The following is a 12,265-nucleotide window of genomic DNA, read 5'->3' as shown; positions in this document are numbered from 1 at the left end:
CAGCACATTAAGTTGAAAGTGTGTGTAATAAAATTGTTACAATGTTTTTTTTTGTGTAGGAAAAATATAGTTTACTACTTTTGTTCTGTTTTGTTTGGTTTTTTTTTGAAATAATAAACAGTTTTGTCGCTTCATTATACTCTTAGAATCTATTGTTAGAAAGCTATTAAGTAGTTAATAAGCACACGTTCATATACTGGTAATTAGATTAAGGAAATAAAATATAAATATGCATATTGAACGGGAACTTGTAATTGAATTTTTTTTAATGCTAGTTAAAGCTTTTTTTTCAATAAAAAAATTCAAAATGTTTAAAAAATTTTCATATATAATTAAAAAATATTTATGCTGTATTAAATTAAATAAACTGAATGAAAATTGAAAATGTCCGAATTTTTGACATCTTTTCGAAATTTTGTAAGTTTAATCCGCTAAGACGAGGCAAGCGAGAGTGAAGTGCTAATATATACTTCCCAGCCTTTTCTCAAAGCGCTTCGTCGAAACTTCGAAACTGGGGTTTAGATTATACCATGGAAACAAAATTCTCGGGGTATAATGTAAATATTTTGTGATACAGGGGATTGGGAAAAATTAAAGAAAAGTTGGTTGGAGTTATAAGTTTGCTTCTACATGAAATCTGAAAAATTGACATGTGCTCGTTATGTCGTCTTAACAACATTACATGAAATATTTTTGAATGTTACTAAATTTTTTTTTTTTGTTAGTTGCCTTTGACACTATGAGAATTTTCGAGTTTGCAGTAATGAGTTTTTGAGATGTCAACAAAATCGACAATTCAAAATTCGATTTTGAGCAGGAGTGAAATAAACACTTTATGTTTTCTGAGGATGCTTCATTTGTTTAAATACATGTGTATATAATTGCATTCATATATGCCCCTTATATGATTTATAGACAGGTATTATAAGTTTGAATGTATGAATGAATTATAAACGCGTTATAATTTAAATGTACGTCATGCATTTTATAGAAGAGAATAATATTCATTTAATTAACCCTATTATTATCATTTAATTAACCTTAATAAAAAAAAAAATACGAAAAAATAAGACTATTTTATATACCTAGAACTTTGCGCATATGTACATATGCGCATGTATGAATTGTACAATAAATTTTTCAAATAGTTCGCTCAATAAATATAGCGTAATTTTATAGTCGAAAAAGCAATTTAAATTCTTAAAGCACCCCATTTAGTCACTTTTTACCTCACATCTTACTTTACATAATTTACTATCTAATTTATTTTATTTTCATATTTTTCGTTTTTATAAAAAAAATTCTTTAGAATCTAGAAAATCTGATAAAAATTAATTATTGTTAAAAATGACGACATGCAACGTTACTCCTTTTAATACTTTTCTTTTTCGCTTTGTTTTTACAAAGACGCGAGTGTTATAACACCCATACATAAGAAAACTCATATTTAATTGAATAAACACGCTCCGGCACATATGTAAATTTGTTCATAAATAAGCTACTGGCTTGCTAGTTACTTGTTTTTGAAAAAAAATTTTTAAAATAAACTTTTATTATTTATTAATTGAATTAAATAAAATTTTGTTTTCATTTTAAATATTTTTTATTTATTTTTATATTTTTTTTTCTTTTATATTTCAGGTTTTTCTTTTTTTATTTTGTCACATAGAGAAACTTGTCAGTTGTAGTGCGGAAATTAATTTTTCTTCAATTTTAATTTCAAAAAATTTAATTTAATTTAAAAATTGCGTATCCATAATATTTTATTGGATTTTACATTTATGATATAATCTTAAAATTATTTTGGAATTATAAGAGGAAAATTAAAAGGAAAATTTAATAAAAATTTCTCAAAATCCAAAAAAAAATTAAATTTATTTTTTATACGAAAGTGAAAATCAAATTAAATATTTGATAATTTTAATTAATTTGTTACAAATTTCTGAATCGATATTACGTAATTGGATCAAATATTGTTGAACTTTATCAATCAATTCAAAATGAATGTAACATTGAATAAAAGAGGATCACGTCCATGTAAGTATTTTTTTTTCTTTGTTTTTATTTGTAATGTTACATAATAATTTGATTTTGAACATAATTTTGGAAAAAATTAAATTTTACCAGTTTTAGTAACTATAATATGTAAATAAATAATTGATCTGAAGGTCTGTATTATATAATGCATAGTAATCAATTCCTATATTTAAAGCGTTTCATTTATATATGAGTAAGAGTAATATTGTGAATAATAAATTAGTTTGTATATAAATTTTTGTTAGAAAATTCTAATTATATACAAGTGTTAAAATCTAAACTAATCTAGAAATATTTTAGGTATCCAGTATTTGACTTTTATATATGTGTTTGTAATATGAGCATGTCAAGGATAGCTACCGGAATGAACGGGTGGAACTACATTTCTCAACCAATTTCGGGATTTACTATATATTTTTAAGAACGAATGACATTAAATTTTAAAATAATCTAACAATACAATTAGGCCAATATTGTATAAGCAAATTAAGTTAACTTCCTTGTTTACTACCTTGATTTTCAACTAGATATTAATTAAAATTTCATAATTTAATCACATTTATTATACATCATATTATTCTCTCCTGCGTCCGCGTTTTTGTTCGCCATTAAAAAAAAATGAGAATTTTATAGAATTAACAAGAACTAGAATTTTTTTAATGAATTCAGAATTTTGAATGAAATTAAGGTTCTATTTAAAAAATAAATTTTAAACTTTAGTAGTAAAGTCTTGTTTTTGAAAAGGCTTGTTTCTTGAAAGAAAAACAAGTCTTTATAATGTTACTCTTTCACTAGATTAAAATCAATCTTGGATATAAATAGGCTCAAGAATCAATAAAATTGTATACATAAAAATTTAATTTTTAAAAAAACTTGTTTCACAAAACTTAAGAAGAAACGTGTATTATATAATTTTTAAATCAGAAAATTTAATGTAGAAATCAACAAATTATATATAAAATTTATTAATATTCTAAAATAATATTATAAATTAAGAAACGAAACTGGTTCAAATATTCAAGGTTAAAATTTTTTAAGAAAAGAAATGTTGAGTTACATTAATTGATTTTCGATTTTAAATCGAATGTAAAATTTTTATAATTGTGATTTTATCGGAATTTTTCTTTATTTTTAAATAAATATTAAATTTAATTTTAATTTATTATTCCATTATAGGGAGGTTGGGCGGAGTTGCTAACAGAAATCGTTAATAATCGTTAATATCCACAAACCATTAATTACGTTTTATTTTTATAGTAAAATTTAATTACCATAAGCTTCTGTAGAAGTTCAAATCTCTAATATTTTAGTTAGGGCTTTATATTGTTAATCAACTAATTTTAAGAAGTACAATATTTTTACTTTAAAAATTTCTTAATTATTATCTCATTCTGAAATAAATTTCATATTTAAGACAGAATTGCAGCAATACAATAGAAGTTCATGGAATGTCCAATTGTTCTCATATAGAATTCCTTTAAATACTCTTCATAAATTCAACAATATTCACATCAACTAATATACTTATTATTTCCACGTTTGTTGAACACACGCAATATGTCAACTATTTATACATATACATAAGTTCATGTCATATCCAATTGTTCTCATATAGAATTCTTTTACAAATTCTTCATGATTTTAACAATATTTACACCAACTATTAACAGAGTTACTTATTTTCAGGTTTGTTTAAATAACAAACGCAATATGTCAAATACTTATTTATACATACATATGTATGGTATCAAACGTTGCAATCGCTATACCATTTACGAATGATAATGAAATTTTTTAATTTCTATTTCACATAATAAATTTTTACTTTAATTGTAATTTCAAAACCAAAATAAGCAAAAAAACATATGTATATTTTTTCTCACATACACTATAATTTTGCACTCGTGAGTTGCGTATAAGTTTGCACATACTTAATTGCTAAAATTATGAAAAGGTCATGAATTAAGCAAAGAAAAAAAGTCTTAAATTTCATGTACAATTAAATTTTGTGTTCCATGAAAGTACTTACATTTAATATATACAAACAAACAAACAAACATAAATGTAAATAATTTAATAAAGTATTAAATGCTTATTTTTATGTTTTTTGTTGCATTCAAATTATTAATTAAAGGGAGGGAAAAACAAATAAACTACATAGAAGAATTGAAAAGAAAAAAAAGTATGAAATTCGCACTTCATATTTTTTGAAACGGCAACAAAAAAAAAAGAATAGCATATCCAAGGTTTTAATTAAAAGAAAAATTAAAAAAGTAAAATTTTTCTTATACATATATGAAATTTTAACTACTATTGTTTTTTGAATAGTGTACTGTTTTTTACTTAATAGTATATAATTGGATGCCCTCAGCATATTAAAATAATAATTATGATTTCACCATGAATTCATTTTCTCTATACAGTGTCATTTTAGATTTATTTTTTTTTTCTTGTAATTTAAGTTCATTTGTGTTTAGTTTCTTTTAAGTTTGATCAGTTTACGTGCATGTTGAATGCACTAATAACTAAATTATAATATCACTAATTTAGTTTTTTTTAATTTTTGGCATTATATATCAGGTTTAACTGAATTATGGGGTATTATTGTGATTTAGTTATAAACTGTTAAAAATTTTTAGGAGTAATAAGAAATGTAAAAAGATTAGCAAAATTTTGACAATATTTATTTTCAAATGAATAAATATTTAAGTAAAAAATTTCGCTTTTAAGTAAATTAAAAAAACGAAATCAAATTTCTAATTTATATTATCTAAATTTGTCCGAACCTCGACGGTTTTTTCCGAAGCAAAATGATGTAGTGGACGCACGAAAATAAAAAGTAATAGTAGACATCGACCACAAGTCGATTTTCCTAAAAACGTTTAACATTTATAACTCCGGAAATATGAGAGACAGATGATCAATTTGAATAATTTTTTTTTGCTTTTTCTGTATTTAAGCTATTAATTAAATTAATTTAGAAAAGAAATTTCTAATTAAATATTACAAAAATTTCATCTTAAATTATTTGATTTTTGATTCATTATCGAAATATTTTTAATTATTTTGAGCTTAATATCACCTAAAATTACACAGTCAAATAATTTTTAATGTTGTATTATAAAAAATTTCGCTTGAAATCAATATAAAATTACAATTAATTCAAAATTAATCTAGTCTTAACTTCTATATAACTATTATAATTGCTATTTTTGTGTTTGTACAATAATCACTTTCTATATTATACACACTTTTAATTTTGTTTCTTAAATTTTAAATTATAATCTGTCAATTTTCGTTTATAGCAACCAATTCATATAATTTTTAACTTTGAATTTTAATTTTTTAACCTAATTACCTGATTTCAAAAAAAAAAAAAAAAAATTATATTGCACCAATAATATAATTTGAACGCATGAAGTTTATTCCATTATAATATTGCAATATTCTTGCAAAATTAGAAGCTGTAAAATATTTTTTTTTTGTTTTTGCATATACTTATAAGTATATAATATATAATTAAATATAGTTTTAATGAACTTTAAAAGAAATGAAAAAGAAAAAACAAAAGTATATTTTAATAATTTTTATTCACTTTTTGTTTTCATACTTTTAAATATTAATATTGTCGATGCCGGTATATGGTCCATGTATATTAGAATGAATTCAGGTCAAAACAATGATTTGTAAAATAGTAGATTTCCTTTGAATAATTGAAAAAATTATTTTTTTAAAGTAAAATCGATCTTTTTAAATTTATTTTCATTGATTATATCAAAATATGTCATAATTATTGCATATTTTTAGAATGGGAAAAGAGAAGCTCTAACGAATTGGAAGCGGAGAGAATAAACAAAAATTGTCACTTCAAGAAATGAATTGTGCATTAATATCTAGTATAGAAGCAGGTCCTCAGTCCTCATCCCATTTTAAACGATGCTTAAAATTTTATGAATATGGGTTTAAGGCAGCGGTTAATTACAACGACCACTACGTTAATCCAGCGTTGAAATAAGTCACCGTTTTTTGGCGCTTGCGGAATTTAAAAAATATTTGTTGTTGTCTGTCGGGATTTGTGTAAGGCTTTGAGAGACTATTACTTAGAAAGAGCAAATAGGTTATGTTTTCTTTTGAAATTTTGTAAACGAACGCACCGACGGACTAGCAGACTAAAACTAACCAACATAATTTTTTTTTTTCAATTTTGTTGAAAATATACTTAAAATAATAATGAATCGCGCAAGAATTTTCCAAATCAATGAATTTTGAACTTTCAAATATGTTAATAAAACTTTTTGTTATTATGTTCATATGTTTGTGCATAATTTTGTATGTAATATATAGAAATATTTACTGAAATATTCATTAAAATGAATTTAATAAATAGATAAAAAGAGTTATACATAATTGTAAAATATGTAAACGGTAACTAATTATATATAATTCACATGATGTTATAGGCAATTTTACTGAATGAGATGATTTAAAAAATATTATGTAGCATAATTTGTATAACATTTTTATGCTATGCTTTTTAAAATTTCCAGAAAAAATATATCTGAACCCACATATACATACATATATTTGGAATTGGAATATTAAATATGCTCTCTAATATTTCATTTTCATAATTACTTTTGTTAACTTTAATTTTATGTTAAAATTAAAATATGTATTTTTATGTATTTTGTATTATTTTTATGTATTTTTTTTTTTCGTAATAGTTTGTATTCGTATATGGTTATTAAAAATAATGACAGAAAGATGATGATATGTTTAATGATAGAAGATGTAGACTGATAATAAAATGTTTGATGAAATGTCTGTCTGCATATATACCATATTAAAAAGGTTATTGCAATATGGTTAATGATGAAATTTTTAAAATTATGTTAGAATTTAAACGATAAATTTGGTTGTAATTTTTGAAGTTTTTTGACATATTGAAAACTCATTGTTGAAATTGTAAAAATACATTAAAATCTTGTAATATTTTTGAATTAATTTTGGTCTATTATAATTCGCGTCCCGTAACCAACTCACAGTCTTATTTTAGGAAAGACTCATATTTCATAAGCTTCCGATTACCTTACAAAGTAAAATTTACATTAGTAGTAAAATTTCAAATTCTTCTCTTTGTAAGAATAAAATACTGAGTGTTATAAACATGATATACGATTATGTGTTTACTATATTTTGATAGTTGGATGTGATGCTAGGCAGTTCACTTCGTCTATTTTTTTAAAAATGAGCTGCAGCTTTGATATTATATTGCAAAATTGATAACATAACATTTAGTAATAACTTGAATTTAATTGTAATTTTTTTTGTGGTATTCAGAATTCATAATTTGGAGCCTTAACAAGTTGATGCAAAATTTTAAATAAAAATTATTAATTTTTGAGTCTTGTTATAAAATTTTATAAGTATTAATTATACATATTACTAAAAATATACCATAGAAGTGTTGTGTTGTAAAATAATGATATACCTATAGTAAAAAAATAAATAATTCTAAATGAAATATTGGAATTTATAGATCAAATCTCTTGCAGTTATAAAAATTGTGATGTGTTTTTAATTTTCAATATATACTTCAATTGAAAATTAAAAACACATCACAATACGGTACTTAAATACGGTACAAGTAACTGTGCAAATATTTTATTCATTCAAGAAATAATTAAGATAAAAATCATAATTTCAATCGCTTTTTCATTATCTTATATTTGAAAATAATTGCATATATTCAGGCGACGTAAATATTATCTAAAATATTGCATACCTTTTACAACAAAACTTTTAAATGAAAAAGCTCACTATTTATTTGTATTTTATATTTAGTGTGGTGAATATTTTTAAAAAATAATTTTCCAAGTGATTATTATTTTAAGTAAATTTTTAAACATATAAGCGTCACAATGTTTTTATTAAGCGGTTTTATAAATTGTTAAATTAAATATTACAATTATAACGTCAAGCTTTCAATCACTTCTAATTAGGAGGGCGAAATTTTCTTTCTTTAAAATTTAATCTTAGTAATTTAAAAGATGATTTGATTATAATTTATTCTAAACATGAAAATATTTTTTTTTATATGACGTTTAGTTTATGAAATGCAATTTAAATTGAATAAAATTTTTAAAATAATTTTATATTGATAAAATGTTTCGATGAAAACTTATTCATTAAAAATAATACAATATAATTAAAGAATTCATTTGATTTAATTAAAAGTGATTTATAAAGTGATTTAATTGATTTCAATGAAAATTGATCAGGATTTAAAAATTTAAAGAATGTGATTGTTAAATAAAATCACATTATTGTGATAAAATTTCTATAATTATTATGACAAATAGTAAAAGTATATCAAGAGCGGCTATTTAAACAATAGTTTTTTTTTTTAAATTAATATTGCTTGCTAGTTTAAAGATAAAATCATTTTTTTTTAATCAGAATTTTCTCATAAATATTAAATATTCATCAATTGTAAAATATATTAATATAAAATTAAATACTAAACGTTGCTGGTCTATTAATTCTAAAGTTATTTGAAAAATTAAGTTGAAATTTCTGTTATGAATCAAAGCTTCATATTTGTACAGAGGATGAGCTAAAATTACCTTTACGTCCCCACAGAATTTATACTCAGTATCGTTTTTTATTTTTAATTTCTTAAGGAGTTCTCTGAGTCGACAGTGACCTGACAACAAAAAATAGTGAGTATTCTCATTTGTTTTCTGCCCATTACTACGCATTTCTTAAAGTTCTTTTGGTTGCAGTTACTCAAAAACTTTGCTTGCATAATCTAACGTCCAACACAGTGGTATGATACCAGCCCGGAGTATGATAATTATATATATAGCTCTTTGGTGCTGGCCTATCTCAAATACCCCACATTAGTCAACACGATTTTAATTCGATACGAATAATGTATTTATGAATGATAATTTAGAAAATTTAATTTACTGATTTTTTAAATAGAAAATAATTTCTCTTTTAAGTGTGGACTAAAAAATACATTGTACTTATACAGAAAATCTGATTTTGGATTAAATTGACAATTAATCGAGATTTATTTACTATGTGTAATTAAAATTGCATACCACAACAATGCATGAATAAGTGATATTTAACAATGTATAACTTAATTTAAATTTAACTAAATTAATATTATTTGTTGTATATGTATACTAGCCTATAATTAGATGTTTTCAAAGAGGAAGGAACTAGGTTATTAAAATATGTATAAAAATAATGGAAAATATTATATTTAACTTTCTTTATTTATTTCAACATTAACAAGCATGTATGAATTAAATTATAATCGAGTATCCTCTTTATTCTTTTCACTTCTAAATCATACCTAAACACTCTACTATATGTACAACATTTCCTAATATTTAACATGTGTTTCATTTTGAGCCTTAAAGCCATTAAAATAACATTGTTGTTCACTTTGTTACACTTATTATACTCAATTTTCTTATGACTATATGTATATACAATTTACAAATTATCATTAAAAAATCTAATCACATAGGAAACTTTTAATTAAAATGCATTTATAAAAAAAAATTTCTTATATTTTAATGTTAATTAATGGTTATTCTTCTTTATGTATGGCAAACATTGTATAGAATGACAATTGTTAAATCCGCTTATGATTTTTTTCTCTTCTTATAAATAATAAATAAAATATTAAATTATATACCATTATATACGTGAATTAGGTGAAGAATAAAATTTTTTGTTATATAAAAATGATTTAAAAAAAAAACCATCTTTTTTGTCTTTATACAATTAATTTTACATATGCGCGCTTTTAATTCGTCGCTGCACTGCAAACTAAATGTTGTCAAAGTGATTTACCTTGTGCAAATCTTGTAAAATAGTCTCAATGAGAAAAATTTACTTTTTCATAAAAAACTTTATTTTGAAAAGCCTATATATATTACAAAGAAAAAATTAAATAGAAGTTGCAAAATAATGTCATAACATGCATATTAAATTATTTTAGTGTTTTTTTTTTTCAATGTTTTCACGTATACATACTGTTCATTTGTATATCTTTTAAATTCTTATGTTTGTGTTAATGTACATTGTATATTTTACATATATACTCATAAAAGTTAAATAGAATTTAAAAAATAATTTTATGCAACAATTGTAACTAATTTTAATACTTAACGTGTGTACAGTGTGTCTCAAGTGTAGGTTGACAAATTTACAAAAAAAATATGAATATATGCGCATACATACATACATGCAAAAATATAACAATTCTAATTGAGTTCTTTGAATTGAAATGAGGCCTTGATTTGATCTAAAAATTTGAATTTGAATGGCTTTATTGAATCTAAATACAGTCAGTTTTTCTTTGTTACTAGATTTTCTTTTAAAATTGTGTCTGAACAAGCAGATTGTGACTTTTTTTTAACTTAATCGCTTCTGCAAGCACCCTGATTATTCAAATCATACAAATAGTTCCTATAGTCAATAAGACTATAAATTTGAGTCAAATAGACGACATAACTTCTGAATCTTGTGAAGTGCTTGGGGGATAGATTTAATTAGCTTGCCAGTTATTGATCAATTTACCGTTCTTTTGTTCGACAAAGCGGGTATTATTCCTTGTAACTCTAAACAAATAATTTCATAAAATTGCTGAAAGAAATAGTTGTCTATTTTTGCTTTTAATACTCGTACTGTTCCAGTAATTAAAAATATATTTTTTTTAATTTTAAAGTGGGCGCAGAATGACTAAATATCGTATATTTTATCGTATATTTTTTTTACGATATACATATTTTTATTATCGTAAAAAAAAAATTACGATACACATTTCATAAAAATTTTTTATTTTTTCGTAAGAACTTTTAATGAATAATTTTAAAAAACAAAATTTAGTACGAGAAACAATAATGAATTCTCTTTAAAACGTTAATTACGGTCACTACTTATGCAATACGTCTGAAATATTTAGTCTTCAAACAGATAACTGATATTAATGAAACACTTTGTATGTATAATTATTGCGTTTCTTATACATTTTCTGTTAATATTACTACGAGTATACGGTAAAGATCTATGTTGAATGAACTTTTGATTAATGACCTCCATAATATGGATGCAATTTGATATGTTATGATGTTACACCGATAATGTTGTTTTTACTTTATAACAACATTACATTTATAGCACTATTGTTCATTAGAATACATTTTTTTGTTTTTTGGTTTTACTACACTTTATAATAGTGTCTTGCATTTAAAATTTAAAGTCTATATGTACATTAGATTTGCGTTAAGAGTTTGAATTGAAAAATTTTTGAACGTATTTTTGCTGATGAGAAGTTTTCCTTATTTAGAATGCTTATTATATTTTACGAACTTACATTTATAGACAACTAAACGACTTAGTCTGGAATATTTTAAATTTTAGAAATTTTTTAGATTAATATCATTATTTTTTAATTTTAATGAATTGAAAAAGTTTTAAAATTTTAGAGTATAAAAATAAAACATAATTGAAAAAGGTTTTATGTTTTTTTTTTTTATTTTGAAAGCATTTAAGTGTGACATGTGTGACTTTGAAGGTTCGAAAGTTTGCACTGAATCAAATAAAATAATAAGTAATTTTTTTTTTTAAAAATTTAAGAGTTGGAATTATTTTATTATTTACAATAGTAAAGGAGAAAATATGGCTATTAACACTGACACTTCAATAATTTAAAATAAAAATTTAACCTCACATTAAAAATTGAACTTTTTGTTTTTAGAATTATAAGGGCGAATTTTTAGAATTATAATTCCATTATAATAAATTATTATTTAAGTTATATTTAAAAATTAATTAATATTATTCTTATTGTATAATAGCGTTGCCAACTATTTTAAAATGTCAAAAATAAGTTGTATTGGAATTTTGAAAATACACTACAATTTGAAAAGTCTTCCAAATTGAAGATTGTAATTTAGAGTCTTATTTGGGCAATTTGAAGGTTATTGTATTCTACTCTATGCCTTTCGTAATTTGACAGGTAATTGACACCAAATATTACTTGTAATATTAATTATCCGTTTTTAATTAACTTGATTCATTAAAGATTTGTCATCATGTAAAAAATTAGAAAAGAAATTTTAAAAATTTTATATTTTCCATCTTCTGGACTTTGAAATTTATCTCTTTTCAATAAAAAATTAAAATTTTGCATTAAATTATT

The 12,265-nt window shown here is 22.6% G+C and overlaps 1 protein-coding gene across 1 annotated transcript in view; it reads left to right on the top strand.

Annotated features, from left to right (window-relative positions):
* Positions 1-1,850: 1,850 nt before the first annotated feature.
* LOC129614652 (scavenger receptor class B member 1-like) overlaps positions 1,851-12,265 on the top strand; it is a 94,979-nt gene continuing 84,564 nt past the window's right edge. The window contains exon 1 of the mRNA XM_055529382.1: positions 1,851-2,037. Coding sequence (XP_055385357.1) covers positions 2,001-2,037 — 37 coding nt within the window. The 5' untranslated portion in view covers positions 1,851-2,000. The remainder of the gene's footprint in view (positions 2,038-12,265) is intronic.

This window comes from Condylostylus longicornis, unplaced genomic scaffold (assembly GCF_029603195.1).
Source record: "Condylostylus longicornis isolate FDR11 unplaced genomic scaffold, ASM2960319v2 ptg000114l, whole genome shotgun sequence".
NCBI lineage: Eukaryota > Metazoa > Arthropoda > Insecta > Diptera > Dolichopodidae > Condylostylus > Condylostylus longicornis.
This window is presented reverse-complemented; position numbering and strand designations above follow the sequence as displayed.